Genomic DNA, 23,026 nt, shown 5'->3' with positions numbered 1-23,026 from the left:
GATGTCACAGACAGTTTCCAGCATAACACTTGAGTTTAAATGTCAAAAGGATATCGATCAATTGATCAGTATTCAGTTGCTTGATTTATCCTTTTGTTCTAAAATTCAACAATTGCAGAGGCAAACACAAGCAATTCTCCACTAGCGTAACGTAAATCTGAATATAGTTCGAGACATATTGCAGTAACAGGTGTGACTCTTCCCTTTTCTTCAAATAGGAGGAAAGAAATACTTAGTCCGTCACAACTATACTCTCCGCCTACACATATAACCCACAGTTATACGGAAGTTCAGTTCTATTGACTGGGGACTGTTGAAAGGCATTCAGTGTAGGCAGTTGCTAAGTGAAGTGGAAGCAGACGAGGTCGGTAAAGGAAAAGAAGCTGTGAAAGTAAATTACAACGTTTCATCACAAAAGAACTCCTGAAAGCCACTGGAGCTCACAAACAGAGAAGACTGTAGTGATGATGTCATCCCAGGACAAATCCTGGAGCTGCTCCACAGACAGTGAATAATGCATCGACGGTATGACACCCATGGAGATTTTACTGGCATGTGAGTCACAGCACTGAGCCATACTGTACATTCAAGCAGAACGCATTCAGATCTTGAGCTGAAAGCTCCAGTGACCCGGTCAGTTTTTAATGGATTAAAAGTGTCACCTGTTGAGTTGATCTGGTAAAGACGACACTTAGACAGCAAGCCTCAATTATTTCAACTAAGATGACATCAGCATTGCACCTTGCTGTGTGACCATGGCAACCACAAAAAACACCAGAAATCATTATAATAATCATCATCTATGAAACTTTCTGTATTAATCATATAAAAATGATCATCAAAGTGTGGTGGGCGTCACAGATCTTTACTTATTTTGCAGACTTCTCTTATCTATAGGAGGACACACACCACCACCACATCAACAATCATGTCAAGACAGAGGAGCAAGAGGCTTGAAACTTTTAGGATAGGAGCGCACTAGTGACTGATGAAGTATTTCAAGGATTTATCAACTAACATTTTTTGACTAAATGCAATTATTAGGCATAAACCAATAATAACAATCATACATCCAGATAGCAGATATATTATAACATAAAACTGTAATGCGGTTTTTTATCCCCAGAGATAAGCTGCAATGCTGTATTCAAGAACTGTGAAATAGTGCTGTTTCTGAAAACATGCCATACCATGTAGACATTTTTCAAGTTATTAATTCTCCTGCTGTTTGACTACCAGAGCTTTTCTCTTGTCCGTGCGCTCTCATATAAAAACATTTGAAACTTTGTAGATTCTAACAGTTCAAACATGAAAACAGATCTGTGAAAATCTCCACTTTCATAATCAATGTTGCATCCTGAGTTGCATCCTACGAATGAATAAATACAGTTAAAAGTTTATTTTTACAGGGAATAAGCTGAACTGTTATGTGAAGCTTTTAAACGGGCATGCTCCTATATTTAGGTACAGTACAGAAAGTTCCATGTGTCATTATTAACTGCAAGGTTTTATGCATGGTTGCTTATTTTTATCATGGAAACATTTAAATTCAGCAGTTTTCACAACTCTCTCTAGTGACAGTGCGCCGGCCACTTGCATAATGATGTGGAGCAATGTTTTTATCTTTTCATTTACCTCACCTTGTTATCGTGAGATGACAGTGTTTGTGTGTGTGTGTGTGTGTGTGTGTGTGTGTGTGTGTGTGTGTGTGTGTATTTGAGTAAAGGAACAATGAAACAGCTGTAGGCCTGGGAAAAAAAAGCACAAGAACGGTTCTGGGCAAGAAATTAGAGATTCAGACAGACAGACACACACAAGCACACACACAGCGACAGAATGGGGAGTAATGGAGTGAGGAGAGAACGCTGCTGTCTGACATGAAAATCAACACAGCGTGACATGACCATTATACACACACATACACAAGCACATACACACAAATCAATAGCCAACTGCTTAGACCCCCAGAAAATTATTTGGAACACACATACACACACACACACACACACACAAACACACACACACAGACAGCATACTCTCATACATGAAGTCACTGAAGATTTGGCATTCTCTTTGATTCAAAACGACAGTAAACAAGCTTGAAGTTCAAGTACTTTTGATAAATCTGCGAATACTTGAATGTAAGTTTCACCCAAACAACATCTATATGCCACCAGTCATTATTTTCAGTTCCTGTAATAATCAGCATGAACATGTGAGTCACAGGAACCTCTAATGTGAAGGATGGGTCTCTGATGCTCTGATGTTGCTGTCAGAAGTTTGTGTATCTACCTGTTTGAACATCATCACAAGAAGTCAATGTGATGCTTACTTTTTTCCCCCATGTCATCTCAGTGTCTGTGTGTGTCTGTGTCTGTGTGTAGGCTATATCTCAAACTGATCTACTTGACCTTTTAAGGTATACTTCAAGAATCTTCCAGAGGCAACCAGGAAGCCGGTGAGACACACAAACGTGATATTACATGTTCATCAAAAGCATGCACGCAGACACGCACGCACACACATCCACACACAGAAGGTTAGCAATGTAGTTATAAGAGGACAAAACAATGTGGCAGCAGTGACATTTAGCCCAGGGAGAAACAACAACCCTTCCTGTCTGTCTCACCTCTACAGTACATTCATGTTGTCCTCCTTCTGTTTTTGATCTGTCTCCCTCTTCCTCTACTGTCTGTCTCTGCAGCACTGCCACTGTCTGTGGTGCACCTTATAACATTTCCAAGCAACAATAAGAGTGACGTTTCTGGTCTGGCGTTATGCCTCATATATGTTTTCATATTGCACACTTTTGCACACACTATACTTAATTGGATGGCTACGATCATGTGCTGGACTTCAATATAGTGGAGTTTTTATGCCTCTCCAGTGGCAACAGCTGGGTTAGAGCTGAGGTAATTTCATCTAATTTAGCACAAACCTTACATAGGATGAATTGATTATTGCAGAGTTTAGTGGCAAAAGGTCAATGGTTAAGGTCATTGTGACCCCCTGTTTGCCCCATTCCTGGGGACACATTACATCAGAAACACCTAAAGGACATTTCATTACATCTGGCACAAATGTCCACTTGGGCTCAAGGATGGCCTGATTAGGCTTTCTTAGTTATAGGTCAAAAGGTCACTGCGATCTCAGCAAACACACACAAGAAATCATAACTATTGTGATTCTTCTTTTCATCAGTTCCCTCTTCACAGCCTTCACTCTGAATGGTATTATCTATACAGAGAGAATTACCTGATGGATGTATTATCCATGTTAATGTTTTCATGATTTTAATTAAGTCAAAAAATCACCAGAGAGACGTTGCAGTGTCAGCTAATGTGTGTTCAAAGACGTCGTCTGGTTCATAAAACAAGGGCCAAAGCACTTCACAGCATCTCTTTCTTGAAAATAAACTCCACTTAAAGGGATAGTTCAACATTTTGGCAAATTGGCCCATTGCCATAATCGCTATAGTCATAGCAGTAGGTTCATTACCTTTAATTGTAGGTGTAAGCTATTTTCAGTACGGCAGAGCGCAGCAGCTGGCTGCTCAGAGCTACGCTATGGAGGCTAACGGAATTTCTTGGTTTCCCTCATTAAACTCATCAAATTCAACATCCCAAAACTCCACAGCGATTTTGTAGACAAGTTGTGACCTGCACAACCACCACGCTATCAGATAATGACGGAACGATACGAAACGGAGCCGTTTTCGAGGTAAATACAGGGTAAATACGGAGACTGCTTGCTGAAAAACTGTCCCTGAACGCAACGCGCATCAGCGGTTTTGTATGAATTTACCTCGAAAACGGCTCCGTTTCGTATCGTTCCGTCATTATCTCATAGCGTGGTGGTTGTGCAGGTCACAACTTGTCTACAAAAGCGCTGTGGAGTTTTGGGATTTTGTATTTGATGAGTTTAATGAGGGAAACCAAGAAATTCCGTTAGCCTCCATAGCGTAGCTCTGAGCAGCCAGCTGCTGCGCTCCGCTGTACTAAAAATAGCTTACACCTACAATTAAAGGTAACGAACCTACTGCTATGACTATAGCAATTATGGCAATGGGCCAATTTGCCAAAATGTTAAACTATCCCTTTAAACCTGGAGCTCTTAATTCATCTTTGTTTCATTATGTCTTATTTATTCCATAAGAAATGTTGAGTGTAAAACAGTTTGAGATTTGACATGGTATTACATGTCACATTATTTCTTGGCCAGAGGCAGGGACATCCTGCAGTCTTGCTGTCAGTATCAGTGACTGTCAGGAAGTCAGTGGAGACTCCAGCAGGCTTCTCTATTTCAAACCAACCTCTGACTCTCTGATTCAGCTTTGGCATACTGTACTTGCTGTAGTTATGTACAAACTGGACAGTGCAATACTGTTCTCCTGCTCATTGAGATATTCCTAACAACATTCCGGTTGCTTTCAACACCTGTAACGACTAAATAAAAAATAAACAGTGCGACCAGCCTCATGACTTCAGCTGTCTCATCATTTGTAATCATTTGGAGCAAGCTACTCTAATAGGCTAACCAGTCCAACTGTTAGCCAGCTGCCTATTGGGCGATGGCAGTCACTGGTTACCAAAACAAAATACAGACACAGGCCAACATTCACTCAATTCAAGGATAAAAACACCACCACCTGTCAAATTGTCGCTACGAGTTTAGTCTCAACTGAGACCCCTTGCAAATTAAACAGACTCCCCCTCTCGTTCACATTTTTCCTGTCACATCCCAATCACGTACGTGACTAATAGGTAAACTGACGCCCGAATCACGGGAATCCCGCGGGAATCCCAAGAAAATGTCAGCCACAGTGTTATCATAAACTAAGAATAAAGTCTTAATGAACTGTATGAAAATCGTTCCTCTGTTTCTCAGCACTAGTGTTTGAGCAACCTGATTATTAACCCTTTGTTGCACAATGCATTCAGTTGAACATGTTGTATTGCTGCATAGAACTTTTGTGGTATTTTTTTCCCGTCATCCTCTCACTCTAGTGTACCAAACAGCGACAGCTCTTTATGTAAGCTGATGATGAGGAAATATTTGCCTTTTTTATCATTCCCTCAGTGTTTCTCTCTTTTGGTCTTCTTACTCTCTCTGTCAGCTATAGTAGGCCAGTTAACAGTAATTATGAGGTTTCTCCTTAATTAGTGAGGAGCACCCAGCTGTTTCAGCCCCACAAGACAAAAGACCTTCAGCGCGCACACATGCACATGCGCGCACACACACACACACACACACACACACTCACACAGACACATGCGTATGCACACACACCTGGGGGAGTCTTGGTAAAATGTCAGGGCTGTTCAGATTGTAATTACAGGGAGATTTGCTGCCTCTCTCACAAAGCCGAGATAAACCACCTGACTGACACGCACAGGCAGAGGCACACATACTCACAAGCACACACACACACACTCTACTTTTACGGCAAAAGAAATATAGAAATAAATAAATACTGAACCCTGTCATGGCACAGACTCCATATTAGTCATGGGTCATATAAAGATAGAGATAGAGTCATAATGGTAACAAGTAGCACTTCTCAGTTTATTGTTTATTGATGCAATCTGGGCTTCATAAAAATGTTTACAAAAGAAGATGTTTCAAATTAACAAGAGCGCAGAATTAAGATGTTAAATTGATATAATTAATGCATTATATCTATTAATGCATTCAAGCCAAGACTTCAAGATTTCAATATTTGGTTGAATTCCTTCACAATAAGAGTATGCCCTGTTTGCTTTCACATCTCTTATCAGTTAATTCTTCATGTTATCATTGAATATTAATTAATAGTTATTCCCAGCAGGGTGTGTTCTGGAAAAAACACAATTATAAAAACAAAACATTATTGTAATAGTTCAGATTTAAGTGTCAGCTGAACAAAAGAAAGTTAAGTCCACAGTTAAAACTACTTAACTCTCTGAAGACCTCTCAGCTCCCTGATAATCACTAAATCATTATGTCTTCAACCAAATGCTTGTCACTGATGGGAGTGCAACAGCTGCACGCACAGTCTCCTATGGCTTTCTAAAATGTACACAACAGCATTTTTGCAATTACATTCTGCTTATGGATTTGATGAATACAATGTGGTTAACACATAAATAAATAAAAATCCACCTACCTACATATCATGGTTCAGATGATCAGAATAAACAGATTTATTATGGAGGATTTATGAATGTATCAGCTTTCAGTAATCGGAGGAGTGCCTTAATCGCAATATTGGCAACATTTGCATGGAAGGGGTTGAATGAAATTAATTCTCCCTGCAATAATAATCAGCAACATGTTACACATACAGTATATTCAGTATTGACTCCCATTGACATTTTGGAGTCAAACTGCAGAAGGTGGAAAGACAATGTCCAAAAACTGAGCTGCCATATCACTTTAGCACAATGTCTGGTGTGTGTGTGTGTGTGTGTGTGTATACACTGTATGTGTGTGCAGATTATGTGTCGGTGTTCTAGGCGGACTGTCTGATACGTTCTACATGTGCGTAGGAGTGTCTGAGTGTGTCTGTCTTTCTATGTGTGTTAAACGTGATCTTGGCAGGCTCTGTAGACTCTGCTGAGCTGTGAAGAGGAGGTGCGATTATAATTTCAGCGCCCCGCTGTTTCCACCACAGTCATATCGCCACGTAGTAGCTGCTACACCTATTTCCCTCTGGTGCTCTTGCCCATAACTCTTCCCTTCCAGGAGCACAGACAGCAACATCAGGGGTCAATTTACTTCCATCTAGACCAAATTAAAGTGGGGGCAACTACTGCAATCACCAAGTGAATAGGAAGCTATAGTCATTCACTGAATGTTATCTTGCAAGGATTTCAAATGAGAGCTGTGAATTTACAATAGCATCGCCTCTCTCATATTACCACCACAATTACCTGCTTTTACTTCAGCTATCATCATTTTTATTAGATGTAGAGGTCGTATTTCTACATGGTGAATTTTCCTCCTGGGCTCTGACACTTTTCAAGAATTGCAGAAGAATATTAGAAGATTTTGTAGGTATGGCGTGAGAGTGTGGAAGTCTTTGGTTATTTCAAATGGGATTTCCAGACCGTTCAAAGTTCTCTCTGGGTTTTGAGACAAAACTTTTCCTCTATCAAAATGAAAAAGATGAAGCAAGTGAACATAAATACACCAGAGCTCTATAAGAAGAGGTTGTAAATCTACTGAGAGAATTAGGTTCATTAAAAAAGATACTCTTGACTTTGTTCCTTTACTCTGACAGACTAAAGGTTACAGTGTAAGACTTTTCATGATGATCATTAGAACCTGGCTGTAATGATACCATGATCTGTATATAAAAGAACTATCAAAGCAGATGAGATGTGTTGTTTCATGCTCAGCACGTTATTAGGGAACATTTCTAATCAGCTGCCACATCCTACTTGACAACTGCAGTATGTTCAAACAGCAACAAATGGCAGAGTGGACGGATGGATGGGCACATGTACAGTACCTGCAGCTTGTCTACTGAGGATATATTTGTCAGTCAGAAATCTAAATGAGTTTTCGGTTCATAAGCCATTAAATGAAAGCCTTTACCCTTCTGTGTTGTGCAAACTACCCCACGTGAAGATGAAAATGTCATGTTTGCCAACTGACTCTCAGAAGCCGCCACTTCAAGCAGAGATAGCGAACAGCTCATGCTCAGTTGACACTACATCATGGTGCATTAAGTTGACTGGCTGCACATCAGCAGCCACACAATGTTTTTCAAAGCAGAAGAGACATCTTCCGTGCAAAACCAAATGTGGCACGTGCTCACTACTGCTAAAGGAGGAATCACACACTGGTATTTCCGTCGTGAGCACTGTGGTTGATTTTGTTGTCACTCAAGTTTCTTGGCCAACTTCACTGTCTTGTTCAAGGAGCCTTAAGCAGACAGGGCAACCTAAGTGTGTGTGTTTTTTTCTTTTTAATCATCACGATGACACCATCTCCTTTTATCTTGTTATATGTTCTGTACTGTTTATTTGATTTGTAAAGTGTCCTTGGATGTCTTGAAAGGCCCACATGAATAAAATGTATTTTCATTGTATTATTATCTAAAGAGTGTCTTGATGCAAATATCAATTTATTCAAACCCCATTCTTCATTTGGTCTGTCCCATTTATTTAGCTCAAGGTTTTAGTTTTTATTCCAACATATAATCATATAATCTATAGAAAAGCCTGATTCACTGTAGCTGTCTGCTGCCTAAACTGCCTTAGACAAAGCAAGGTCAAAGGCAAGAATCAGTCTAGGTGGCACAGTACGGGACCACAGAGGATTAAAACTGACTGAATTTTTTATTGGAACCTCATTTCCATTGCCAAGAATCAAGACACACAAAGCAGTGAGTACGAGTTAAGGTAACAATCTCCAAGATCTCTGTTTCATTACTTTTGATCACGATTATCATAATTTGCAGATTTGTTTTTCAACCACACAAAGTTCTCCTGTGAACTCCTGTGTAATAGAACACTGCAAATGGAAACTATAGCAAGCAAGTAAATCTGGTACAAGGCTTCTCTTCTCTGTATGTGATTCATGTATTTAGTACATGGTCCCTGGAAGAAATAAACTACTGCGTAAATGTCATTGTGTTATGATTATGCCAATGACTCATACCAGACATTCAGTTTTGAAAAATTCAAGGCTTGATCATTATTCCTCTTTTGCATTCTCGGTGATTTGAAAGACCCATTGAGACTTCATTTATATTTGCTTTTGTCTTACTTCTATCATTTCAACTAATTTCCATACCTTTTTAAATGAAAATGACAATTTTTATGCTCACATTATATGCAGAGGTTTGTTGATCTTAATTGACTTTATGTTTATTCATGCCCTCTCTTGTACTTTGTTCGGTGTATATTGTATTTCATGCACAAAAGCCGTAGGAAAGCTGCCAAGGTTGGAACACAATAGATCTATCACCCTTAATAATTTTGCTTCCGGTAATTTGAAAAGTTGTTTATAATTGCCTTGTGAGTAATAAAAGCAAATATAGCAAATATAGTTTTTAAAGTTTTATATGACTGGATAAATGTGCTGCGCTGTGCAAATCATTAGGAATGTCTTCAGGTAAGACATTATTAATCTGAGTTATTGCCTCCCATGGCTGAAGTGGACAGGTCAGTAAGACCTATGTAGCTGACACATAAATCCACATGTTCATCTTTTTTTATGGAGAAAACAGACCTTTTCTCCTTGCATGGATAAAAAATAATAATATTTGCAACTGGATGACTCATTTGCATCCGACAAGTCAACAAGCAATAACCAGTACATAACTTTGGTTTGACTTGTAAACCCTGATTGTATCATCTTGTGTAAAATTTTAGGATGCAGCCCTCTCCAAAAACTCCAATTAACAGTGCCTTACATGCATTCCAAGGACAAACTAACAAATTAATGGATGATCCACCTAATCCTTAATCCTCCTCCATTTCAATGTGTGACAACAGTTGGCCTGTATTCTCAACTGTAATTGAAATGGCTTAACCAGAGCAACATGAGTGCTTAAATGTGTACAGTCATTTAAGTTAAATACTGCATGCATATGCAAAGGGCATCAAATTAATATTTAAACCTTGGTGACTGGCTTTTTCTAGATGTTCCCAGCCGATTTAATTTACAGCTGCAGAGGCTTTCAGATCGAACAAACTGGTCGGGCAGACGCTCTGCAGGCAGAATTTACTTACATTTGACGCTAAGATAATGTTGCCCTCACACACTCGATGTCAATGGGCGTACATAACAGAGTCCATATAACCTAAATAAATAATGACTATAGAAATATTAGATTATAAAAAGAGATTTCTAAATTCCTCAATCCATCTGTCTTTCTTTTCCTGATGTCATCGCCTCTTTGACCATTGTCTTTGATAAGACAGATAAACCAGATAAATAAAAAAAAGCAAGAGGAAAACTGCAGTAATATTTTAAGCAGAGATGTTTTGATAGATTTTGTGCAGTGACACTAACATGATTCTGTACAAACTAAACCTGATCATTTGTGTCGAGTTGAGACAAATGTCTTTTGAACACAGTGACCTTCATGACATATGTGGAGTCCGATATTCCTCGTGGTCGAATGGATTGTAATTTTGTTGATTTCTGTTCTATAGAGGCCCAATTCTGATCCAGTCTGACTGAAATCCTTTTATCTTTCAATCCCTTTTATCCTTTTATCGTTCTGTTTCTTTTGATCTCAGAAACTCATTTCAGCTCAACCTCTACCCGTTATGTGGACATTGACAAGTACTTAGAATAGCCCTTTGCCTCCTTTGTTTGCTGGAGGATATACAGTAAATTACCTCCAGAAGATTGCAACAGCAAGGTGAAAAAACCACTAGGTAACGCTGGGAGTTGCTACAGTATGAGACCATATCACTTGTACCAGTGGGAGTTTGTGGGCATATTTAGGACATTTCTGTGGCACATAATGAAAAAAATTTTTAAGGGAAATGTTGAAAAGATATGATGGTACTGTGATGTTTAATATACTTAGTTTTTACTATTATGCTTTTCTCTTGTATTGTGTTGTGTGTTGCCATCAGACTTTTAACATTTTCTTGTAGCTATGTACGTTTAGTGAATTTTCTTGTCCTCTATAATTTTGTGAATCCATTTTTTAAGGGAAAACAAAAGTGTTGTACCCATTAGTCTGAACTAGAAATATGACTATGATTTTCTATTAGCAACAAAATGGAAATTAAATTGTTTACCATGGTTTTCAAGCCAAAGAACCGCTTAACTGTAGCCTTATTTTTGTGAAATCACATAAAATCTAGAGGAACACTGGCACCAAACGCAACAGAAACAAAGTGTATCACAGGAAGCTTGCCAAAGAAGAAAGGCATCTTTTAACTTAATGATTATCTATGTTGTTTGTGCCGGGGCTGTTCACATGGACCTGTCTTATCAGAGAACAAATGCAAACAAGTGATGGAGTTTGTTAAGGGTGACATATTTCATTAGCTAAAGACACTTATTAAACCAAAGTGCAGCCCTCTAAGTGGGATGATGGATGTAAAAAGCCTGACAAAAGCTAACACTATGGCGTGTGATGAAGAGGCTCCCTTACAGACTTCTTCTTTTTCAGCCCTAGTGAGGGGCAGGTGGAGCCCAACCAACAATTTACCAGAAAACGTGAAATCATTGATTGAATTTACGGCAAAAACCTCTGATTCATCATTTATGTACATGTCAAAATTTAGACTGTGAATTAATTAATTATTCTACCTAAAATCCTTAGATCTCCCCCTTGAACCTCTTTGCTTCTCTTCTGTGGATTTAACAGGCAATCCAAGATGGACGATACAACTGGTGATAAATATCTTCCAGGGACAAAATACATTCAGCAAAGGGGAAGATGACAGAATGGGAGCGTGCGTGTTGCGGTGTCAGCTTTGGTTGTGGTCGTATGGTTAAGCATCTGCTCTCTGTCTGACCTGGTGACCCTTAGCGAGAGAGGTAGGGAGACAGTCGGAGACACAGAGACAGAGAGAGAGAGGGAGCAGCACAGGGTCGGGGTGCGCGACAAACAGACGGCCAGTGTCAAAGATCAAAGCGTTTACTGTTGTCCACTGCAACACCCTACTGAGCTTTTGTCTGCGAGCTGGACAGAGTCTGCATGCTGTCACCTCTGGGACGTACTGTGGATACAAACTATATTGCCCCTTTCACAGGTCTACAAATGGAAAAAACAAATTATTGTTATATGATTATCAGCATATAAATCCCTTTCCACTTTCCATGTGCTCACTGTGTGTCCTTTTTTTTCTTTTTTGCTCACAATTTTGAGGATTAAAATGGTTTGGGATTGTGTGTATGTCTATATTCAGAGGCCATTTTGTTGCTAATGAGATATTTAGCATATGTGTGTGTACATAAGGTACAAACGCACACGCGCACACACACACACACACATTAGCTGTGGCTAGAGCTGTTTTGGTTTCCATCCCCTGCTTGCCCTGCAGAGGTGTCCTCCTTTTTGGGGCATGCTGGTGGCCACCCAAGCATGAAAGCTTTTGACAACAGCAATTTTAGTGAAGACTTGCACTAAATACTGGTGTAAAAATAGGACTTTTGGACCCTCAGTGCAATCGTTTGGCTGCACAGTCTCTTTGGAGTAATTTTATTGCCAACTATAAAGGACCAATTCCCTGTCACTTTTACTTGCTTTGTAGAAAAGCTGCACAAAAGTGAATCAGTGAGTGTTGTATGGAGGTACATAGTTTTCCAATGTTGTGACTGACATGAAGGTAAGTGGATAATGGAAAACAGGGGAGAGGAGAGGGAAGGAGAGGAGAGGAGAGGAGAGGAGAGGAGAGGAGAGGAGAGGAGAGGAGAGGAGAGGAGAGGAGAGGAAAGGAGAGGAGAGGAGAGCAGGTGACAGCAGTAGCCTCCAGCTGTGAACTGAGTGCACCCAGAAACAGCCTGACAGGGCCTGCTGGGGAAATGAGTCTTCTCTGAGAATGAAGCAGACAACTGCACACGTACCCGTGCACACACACATGCATTGAGGGGCATCCTGCGCACGGAGAGACACATACACGTACATAGACAGAATGAACAACAGAACAAAAAGGCTCCCAAGGCGCAAGTCTAAGATGGAAATACATCATCACTCAGGAAGGAAATGCATCACCTGCAGAGCTCTAAGACTCCAAGCCAAGACTACAAGAGGCTCATACGCATGCGAGCAGAAATGAGACTTTTATAGTAATGATAATAATCCCTATACTAACTGTCTTGGTTAGACATGCGGCCACACAAACATTATTCATGAACAAGGGACAGGGAACTAATATAATATCATAATAAGACATGTTACTGTCCTCATGAGCATAACAGCAGTAAGTATGTGTTTAGGTGGTGCTGTGGGTGTGATGTCTGCTGACAGCCATGTTTCTGTGGGTTTGGGGCACATGGGCATACCTGTCATCACACACCAGGTCTCCACACACACACACACACCCCCGCTGTCCCTCTCTCCCTCCCTCCCTCCCAATAGCCATGTGTGCCAGATTTTATATACAGTATACGTATATACACATACTTTGTAATAATAAGATGATTATAAATTCCATCTTCAGGAATGAAGAATTTGCAGTGCCTTACATAAATCGTTTTCAAAATACACAATATTCACCCTTCAATGATGTTCAACGAAACTGTTGAAAAGTGAAGGTTTAGATTTTTCAATTTGACAACAAAGAATGGTGTTGAGTTCACAGAGGGTTCATTTGTCTAGCAAACTGACTAATCAAATTACCTTCATGCTTGTGTGTCTGTGTGCCTTGAATATGTGTTTGTTGTGCAGCTGTCTGTACTGTCCTGACTGGGTTTACCATCACCACATAAAAATCCAAATAATTAGTCTATTCTGCAAACATGAGAATAATTACTACTGAGATCAAATTGTCAAAAATAACTACCGTGGCTGCTCAGTAATAAGTCCCTTTAGGCTCTATGCATTAGCTGCAGCTAATGCATGAACATTTTACTGTACCTAATAAAGATGTTTTCTCACACCTACACTGGCACAAATCCTGTTCAGCGTTTGCTTTAGTCAAAAATGAAGTGATGAAGAACAGTACATGTTTAATTAGTAAGTGTGGTCTTAATGTCCACATGGTCATCCAAGCAACAATCTTAAATAAAACATTTGATGTTTGATATAAGAGAAGTATGAAAATTATTAAAAGTAAACTCTCATGAAAACAGATAAAGAAACTGGGTTCTTGTACAGTAGAACTATGTGATGATTGCACTGAAATAAAAGTTGAGTTAGTGATGATTTAAATTAAGATGAACAAATCGTGTAATGTTTCTAATGAGAACAGCACATCATTAGTAATGTCATTAATCAAATCTTTATCATATTCATGAGCACAGATTATCACTGCAGGTACATCATTTGCACATTATTACTTATGACAGTGCTCACTGGATAGGATGTGCGCTGCATTCATTTATTTGCAACTAACAGTTATGATTGGCCTACCTGAGTAAAATTACAGATGAATGATTTGTTAATTGATCTAGATTGTATTAATCTTTAATGATAATGGCTTATACCAGTTATTTAGTCTCTACTCTAATCATTCTTATTACCATGGAAGCTACAAAAATCTCAATGTCTAACCCTCCTGAATCATATGCCAACATGAAAAAAAAACTTCACACTTTTAATTTAATGAACACACTTAAGAACAATAATTTGCAGTTAATGTAAATTGATCTGTTTGTTGACTTCAGAATGACCTAAAGAATTAATTTATGTCTGCTTGACATGAGTTTATTTTGTTTTTATTACATCCATACTATACATATACTTGGGTGTTGAGAAAGCTGGCAGCTAGATAACTAAAATAGGTACAAATCAAAGGCAAGATGACAATACTGCCACCAAATCTATTTAGCTCCAGCTCATCTTTGGTTGCCATGACATCAACATGGTTTTGGTCTGTGGAGCTTTTGTGAAGAACAGAGCTCAGTTTCAAAAGCGATAATTATGAGCGATCTTTTCTATGTCCTGATTTTCTTCTTCTGTTCTGGATTTTGTTTTATTATTCCAGTCCCGTTCTGTTTGTGGGGTTGGTTTTGAAGGGATTTCATGACAGTGATGGTATGTATTTTCCCCAGAGGGCAACACACACATTAAGGGCATCAGTATCTTCCTCAAGGACAATCTGACAGGGACAGACTGTCACTGGGGATCCAACCTTTGACCGACACTGCTGTTCATGTGTCCATCCATCTATCCTCCTATATAGAGTATTTCCCATTTCACTCTATGCCTATATTGTAGGTGAAATATGTCCTCCGCATTCCATATTTGCTGTGTTGCATGTGTCTTTACAAAGATTAGAACACCTCACACAGACACACACACACACACACACACACATACACACACACCAACAGGGAGCACCAGCTGGATATGAGACTGTCTGTCTTTGTTAATTTCTCATCTGCCTTTCTCGTAACGCATCAGAGAGAGTCTGTGGGTGTGTTTGTGTGTGTGTCTGTCTCCTGTCCCTGTCCCTGTGCATGTGCCTGTGTGTGTACGCGTGTGTGTTCGTGGTCACGCCCTCAGGGTAACACATGCTATCTTGGTGTGCCCGACATATTTCTGTATATTTATTAGTTTGTGTGTGTGTGCATGTGCAAGCCTACTCAACATGTTCATGTCATGTCTACTTTTAATCATCTTTGAAATAATGAAGAGGCTATGGAAGACTGACAGATTGCGTGCGTGCAAGCATGCGTGTGCCCGTCTGTGTTTATGTGTGTGAATGTGCATGCACGATACATATAAAATGTCAGTGTTCTGCAGAAGCTCTACTCCTAAAAGTCACCTTCTAACTGAAAAACATGGTGGATCTCCACAATTTATGAGACTTCAACCAGAACTTTGTTTCATATATTCCAGACGAAATACACGTTATAGAGTTTCAGTCACAAATTACATTAGAAACATGTTTGAAATATACATCCTAGTATTGCATCATTGCTTTGCAGTTGAGTCCACTGCAGTGTTATCACTGCTGACATTTCGAGCAGGAAACCACCAAGCCTTTCACTCAATTATGACGAATTATTATTACACGCAAGACACCATTGTGTGAATCCACATTTTCACTAAATTTGGAAGGGGAAAAAAAACAATTGTATATGAAAAGCTGTTATGGATCCATGGGACCTGGGAACAGCATCTTGAGGCCAATTTCTCTTTGTTCTTATTTGCAAGGCAAAATTATCACTTCTTTCAATTTAACAGCCTGTTGATACCAGAGGCAGCTCAATATGTGCAAGCTGACATTTCTGAAATCATAGCCGGCGAAACACAAGTCTGAAATACATGAGTAGATTTGGCCGGCTCGCTATTTTAAAGCACACCATTTGGGTGGCAATCTGTCTGCAGAAATTAAATGTGTTTGCTGTTGTTGGCTAGGAGAGGAAACACACATGGGAGATTAACAGAGCTATACCCTGCGAGTACCCACCTATTACAATCAACACTTATAACAAATTCACTAAGGATAGGAGCTGGGGGGAGGAGGAATTGGAGAGGGGAGAAGGCCAGAGGACAGGCAAGACTAATGGAGGATAGAAAATAGGGAAAGAAAGGTGGAGAGAGGGAACAGGAGACAGACGTGGGATGAAAGAAAGGTGGTGATTACAAATTCAGCATGGGTGGAGAAATGCAGGAGAAAGGAACTGGTGATTAGGTGTGGATGAAGATGGCTGGAGAGAAAGAGAAAAATCAGTTGAGGATAGGGCAGTGAAACATCACATACAACAAAACACATGGCATGCTCACTACTCAACATGGGAGTTCCCAGCACAAGGGCTGTAACATTTTCAAGGCAATAAAAAAGTGAGAAAAGGGGAACAGAGGGCACAAATTAACTGGATAAAGGCTACACAGCGAGAGCTCTAACTGAAAATGAAATGCCCTCTAATGCTGTAAAATATCAAAAGCGTAAGATTCAGCGCACAGATTCATCAGATTCATTAACGAAATATGATGCAACACACACTCACAGTTGCTCGTACAGTTAGAGGCAACCATTATCCCATGAATTACATTCAACAGAAACTCTTTTGCTTGGATACAACACCGTCATAAATGTACACAGAAGCATAGTATTTGATGCTAACAATGTCTCAGCTAAAGCTAACTTAGGTCTGCTTTTATTTTGAAAACTAAAAACACTTAGTCAAATCTCTTCAAAATTTGTTTACAAAATTTCCCAGAATATTATCTCCAGTGTCTTGTGCCACAGTCTAATCATCACCCTTAAGTTTCCTTGTGCTACATGACTGTCACAGTAACTTCCGGCGCTGACATCCAACGTTGACAGTGACGTGAAGGGGGGGAGAGGAGAAGCAATGTTATAAGCAGGTGAAAAGCAAGAAAAACAAGTAATTACAAATTAGCTGTGTCGAGGCTGTAAACGGAGTGGAGGATTAGGTGGATGAAAGTCAAGAGAGACAGATGGCAAGACAATGGAGTTGAGGATGCAACAATCCAAAATGAATAAAACAAGTAGGAAATAAAGACACAGAAGCACGAGCAGAGAGTGAGACAGAGATAAAAGAAGAGAGACGGATTAGAGGACAGAGGTGAGAGGTTGTTAATATGTTAATATGGCTGTTAATATCAAAGCCAAGGGATGCACACACACGCACACACACACACACACACACTCATGGCTCTCCCCACCCCTCTCTTTCTCAGGCTGGCATCCCAACATCTTCCTCTCCCCCCGCTCTCTCTCTTTCCCCCTCTCTCCTCCTCAGTCAGTCAGAAGTATTTATATGATCAAGAGGCTGACTGCGCGACAGACACATCTCGCTCCCTGAGAAACCAACCATAAACCACAGGATTAAATGTCTGTTACAGAGTCTGTGCTGCACTAATTTTTGGTGTGCATGTGTACTTAAAGTGCAAATTTATGAGTATTTGTCACAAAGACAAAGGGAAAAAGATGGCTCTGAGCTCTCCAATCATGTATTCCATTAATCGTGCATATTATGTCAATCGATACCTGACAGCAGAGAATGATTACCAAAATACTCGACCAGTAACTAATGCAGGTAAATTATTAGCAGTGGCATATTTATGGACAACATCAATCAATGACTTATAATCAGCATCAGAGTTGCAGACTGCACCAATCCATCTCTGATATGCAGTGATGGGTTATAAAACCTGGTTGGAGGACCATTTCACTCCGCCTGACAGCCTGTCCAATTTGACACTGATGACCAGCATTAAATTACTAGATGCTGCCAAGGGATGACTGATAAATTTCAATTTAGCTATGTTGCAAGAACAAAGCACTACATTTCCATGGCTCGTCAATATAAATTAAATGCGCTATTTTTAGCCCTCTGGGTTAATTGCGTGGTCACATGCTGGAGACCGGCCTTCAGAAGAACCAGTAACAATTCCTCACCCTATTGATGACCTGATGTGGATTACCTGGCTGTCTAATTGATAATTAGTACTAGATGATTAATCGCCATTTGTACTTTGAGTGCTGATGAAATCCATACAGTCAGTAAAAATCTGTAATAAGGCAGATCTTACAAATGGTGTTGAAAAGGCGCTCAAAGGTGAAGGTTGGACACAGCTTTTGTTTTGATTCTTGAGGCTGGATGTAACACAAAATACATTAAATGCCTGAAAGATGGTTAAAAAAAAGTGTGGGCTTTCTTTCTTGTGTGCATACACCCCCACCCCCACCCCACACACACACACACACACACACACACACACACACATGTGATTTAGTATGTTTGGGGAACAAATTAATCCCCTGGAGCCACGGGACAAATCTGACAGACGAAAAGTAAGGGAGGGAGCTGAGAGTAGAGATGAGAGCGGAGAAGGAAGTGCTGAGCAGAGGAGAGGAAAACCGAGGAGCAGGGGACAGGAGAAGGGAGGAGAGGAGAGGTGGAGTTAAGCTGAGCAGAGCAGCGGGGTGGAGAGGAGGCGAACAGATGAAACAGAGAAGAGGGGATCAGTAGAGAGAAGAAGAGCAGAGGACAAGTGCAGCAATTTCTCAGCATCCGACTTTGAGAGAAACTTCAGGTGAATTTTGTGACACAAATTCAACATCATGCTTCCTAAATTACATTCTCACTAGGCACACACCTTAATTGCAAAAAAAGATTATCACTTTTATAACCTGTAGAGAGCCCCCACAGAAAGCTGGACTGAGGAAACCCTCCATCAGCCTAGAAGATGCTACTACTCTGAAAAATGGCACTGTATGGTGATGTCATGTGTGAATCCAAGTTGAAAAAATAGTATGGTGATGTGTGAATCTATTACTGCTCAATTCATTACTTTGTTTTGTTTTGTTAACAATAGACTCGCAGGTCCATACAATGATTGGTAACCTTCCAATGGCAAGAAGAGTGGACTAATTCACCAGTCACAGACAAAATATAACAGAATTTGGATGGTGGCTGGTTTTAATTTTCAGATTTTTTTCAAAGCCTTGATTCCCGAAATGTCAGCATGGATAAGAGGACATTTAATTACACATTTATTTACCTTTTTGTTCAGTCGCTTCTCTATAAAAAACAGGTTTTAGTTGCTCCCTTGGCCACCTTCCTTATCTACCTTTGACATTTTATTCATCTTAAGTGGAATTGGACTTTTGACTTTGAATTTAGCTTAAGTTCTTCCTCTGCCACCTTTGAAGAAACTGCATCTCTACCATGTAGAGTTTAAAAGTATCTGATACCTCTCGCAGGCTACACAGCCATTGGGAGATCAGTGCCAGAATCTGTGCCCCAAAAGTGCTTAAAATTAGATCTTTTGTGCCTGAGGAAAAACCCCTCCTGACTTTGAAACACCACAAATCACAATCGCGCATCCATCTAACAAGGTGAAACATGAAAATAGAACTTTCAAAGCAGGCTAGAAGGAGAGTGAAACTACAATCCTGCAGCCTGGGATGGTGCAAAGCCAAGTGTCTAGACATCCCCATTGTCCATTTGTTTAATCAGTGTAGAAATCCATAGTGCTTCTGCTCTGTCAGCCTACACATGAACTCCTCACACTGAAGGATCATGCAGACTTCACAAAAGCAATCACAGAAGATGGCCTTTTGCCTAATTTTCAATCTCAGTCTTGCCATCTCCTCACCAAAATCTCAATCCATAATCTTTGGATGTTTTCTAATAAAATCAGCCTGGTTAGATAAAACACTTTTGATACAGACATAAGTTTAGTCTGAAACATAATCCTGCTTGTGTCTCTTTCTTATGGTAGTCTCTTCTCCTCCCTTGTCTCCCTCTCCTCCCACCTTGCCTCCTCATATTTCTCCCATGCATGTCATCCCTCCACTCCATCCTCCTCTGTCTTCCTCTTCTCAAGATACAGTGATGAATGGTCAGTTAGTTTCCATGCCACCTGACGCAGCACTGAGTTTGCTTGAGTGTATATAGTATCCATGTACGTATATGTGTGTTCACACAGCTTTTCAGAGCAGGATCAGAGAGAGAAACTAAAAATGGAAAGCAGAGGAAGATGCAGACAGACAAAGAAAGCAGCAGAGAGTGTGCTATACTGTGAATATTTTAACATTTTATTTCACTGAAGAAAAGAAGGAGAGGGGGAGAGAGAGGAGGGAGGAGATGGAAGGGCGAGAAAGAGAGTTGGGGGGGGGGGGGGGCAAGGACAGAAAGTGTGTGTTGGAGAGAGGAAGGGGGAGACACCAGCATTATATAACATCTTTTCAAGTGAAAAACTGCAGAAAATGAAGGAATGGGCAAGAGAGTAGAAATTTGGAATAAAATGCTGTGTAAGGCTTGGGCCTGATCACAATAAACAACTCACGTTCACACACAAATTCACGCACACTCGCACCCACAACACACACACTTGGTATAAGCAGCTCACGTTCGCTGCCACAGCCCAAGAGCTACCGCAAGAATATTTATTGGCTACCAGCTCAATGGCTGTATTGAAGAGAAGGATGGGGATGGGGAGGGAGGGAGAGAGAGAGAGAGAGAGAGAGAGAGAGAGAGAGAGAGAGAGAGAGAGAGAGAGAGAGAGAGAGCAACTGAAACAAGCAGAAAATGAGGAAAGAAGGAAAGAGGCTGTTGCCGGTTCGATCCCTCTCTCCCTTCATCCTCCCTGTGAGCCAATTTCTCCGCAACACACCATACATCCACGCACGCACCCCACACGCACACCTCCCCTCTAACTCACACACATGCACAGACACCTCACAGACATCCTAACGCGCGCCCAGACACACACACATACACTCCTCTCTGCCTCACCACACACATATATAAGAAGCAGCATATTTCTTATGACTGCAGTATTGGGGGAAAAAACTCAGCACCCAGTCTCACCAGAACCGTGATTGTGCGCGCGTGCGTTTGTGTGTGTGTGTGTGTGTGTGTGTGTGTGTGTGTGTGTGTGTGTGTGTGTGTGTGTGTGTGTGTGTGTGTGTGTGTGTGTGCGTGTGCGCGCGTGTCGCATCCCCTTACCTTGCGCGCGCGAGGAGAGCGAGCAGAGAGCGAGACTCCACAGAAAACAGCGCATCACCGTCATTCCTCCGTCCGTCATCCTCCCGTTCATCCCTCTCATCCTCCTCTTCGTCGTCCCCCTCTTCATCCTCCTCTTTGCCGACGAGGGGTGCGCGAGACAGCGTTCCGTGCCGCTATCAGTTATATTATTAGCATCAATACATCTTCCGCGAGCCGAGCGCGAGCCCTCTAAGCTCTCACCGGGCCGCATGCTGCTTCACATCCAGAAAGCGGAGGGAGAGAGAGGAAGGGGGAGAGAGAGACAGAGAGAGGGAGAGAGAGAGATAGAGAGAGAGAAAGATAGAGAGGGGGAGACGCGTGCGTTTTCTTTGCCTCCTCCTTCTAACATAGACTAGATAAATCCTTTATATCCGAAAAATGAATTCAGTCAACATCCAGAGAGAGAAGCAGAGAGGCAGGGGAGAAGGGACGGACACACAGGTTGTCCCTCTGTCTTTAAATCCACTCTCCGCTGGCTGCTTCTTTTTCTTCTTTCTTTCTTTTTTTTTTTTTTACTAATGCTTGTCGTCAATATCTCTTTATTCCGTCCCGTTCCCGAGGAAAAGAGTGAGAGAGAGGGAGGGTGAGCTTCACATCCACACTTCCTCCGGGCTGCATCCCCTCTCAATTCTGAAATATCCCTCTTTTCGTTACAGGCTCTTTCCCTCCTTATACGTCTCTCCTTCCGTGCCGTTTTCTACAGTATGCGTCTCCTCTGTTCTGGCAAATGTCTTCCCCCAAAAAATCCCCACTGTTCTGTTTAAGTCTCCTTGTTACCATTAAAAAAAAAGAAAAGAACAGGTTTTGTGTTTCTTCTCTGGCCGGATAACCCTCCTCTCCTCCGTCTCTGGACTCGTGCGTCTGTCAAATCTTCCTCTTCTTTTCCTCCTCTTCTCCTTCTTTTCCTCCTCTCACAAACAAGGGCGATGAAAATGTATCATCTCTACCCCTCCTGAAAGAAGAAAAACCAATCACTCTTTCATCATTCTCTCATCCGTTTGACTTCTTCTAACACAAGCATCACCATCAGTCATTCCTTCTCGTTTCCTTACCAAACAAGCCAAACCGGAGCTCGCTGGTTCTGATGAGACAGTCCTCGTTCTGTCCACGTCTCCACCGTGGGAGAAGGTAAAATGAAAATCCCTCTTGATGTCAGAAACCAGAGGAGACGTGTACCATCCCCTCTGCTTGCTTCACTCAGGTCTTCTCTCCCGGTGGAGCGGCTGGTGCGTCTCTTCCCTCACACCCGCCGGTACAGAGATGCTGCCTTCAAGTGCTCCTCGTAAGCTCCCGTTCCCATTCACGTGCGTTTAGTGGGAAATAACAGTCCAACATGGACTCTCCTGATAAAACCCGGCTGTTGTTTGGGTGGGTGACGGCTTATTTTAAAACACAGGGCTGGAGAGCGGAGGATACTTTGTTCTGTTTGTTGTTGCAGTGAGTGAAAAGGACAAAATGCAGAGGCGTCTGCTGGCACTAAAGAGTGGGAGCTTGCCAAAACTTAAGAGTCCAAATTTTGATCAAAACAAAGATAAAACAGGAAAATCTAAAATAAATCTAGAAGGGAACCAAATTCAAACAGAAAGAAAACTCGAGTGGGAGCTTGCCACCTTTTAACATGATGTGGTGAGCTATGTCTAATGATTAGTCACATGAACCAACCAATTGCTCATTGCTCCACTTGTCTTCTGAAATGAAATCAATACCAGGAAGAGTTGGGATTTGGTGGTGAATGACAGACGCAGGCGCTTTAGCATATTGGTCTGGTGAGGGGACACTGTTGAGTCCCTGATAGCATATAATTGATTTTTTTTTTTTTTTGTCAATACATGTGCATGTTCAGTAAAAGTACAATTCACCTGCATGCTGACTGTTACTTGCCACTGGATATGCTTTGATGTTATATAAAGAAATGACAAATTACATACAAAAA

General features: G+C 41.0%; 1 protein-coding gene across 1 annotated transcript in view; it reads right to left on the bottom strand.

The window, feature by feature from the left end:
• csmd3b (CUB and Sushi multiple domains 3b) overlaps positions 1-22,332 on the bottom strand; it is a 328,749-nt gene extending 306,417 nt beyond the window's left edge. Inside the window, exons 1-2 of the mRNA XM_085791506.1 lie at positions 22,146-22,332; positions 21,055-22,045 (exon numbers count right to left, since the gene is read on the bottom strand). Of these exons, the coding sequence (XP_085647632.1) occupies positions 21,055-21,304 (250 nt within the window). The 5' untranslated portion in view covers positions 21,305-22,045; positions 22,146-22,332. The remainder of the gene's footprint in view (positions 1-21,054; positions 22,046-22,145) is intronic.
• Positions 22,333-23,026: the final 694 nt, after the last annotated feature.

Source organism: Trachurus japonicus, chromosome 11, assembly GCF_045865225.1.
Source record: "Trachurus japonicus isolate A0001 chromosome 11, Traja_1.0".
Lineage (NCBI taxonomy): Eukaryota > Metazoa > Chordata > Actinopteri > Carangiformes > Carangidae > Trachurus > Trachurus japonicus.
This window is presented reverse-complemented; position numbering and strand designations above follow the sequence as displayed.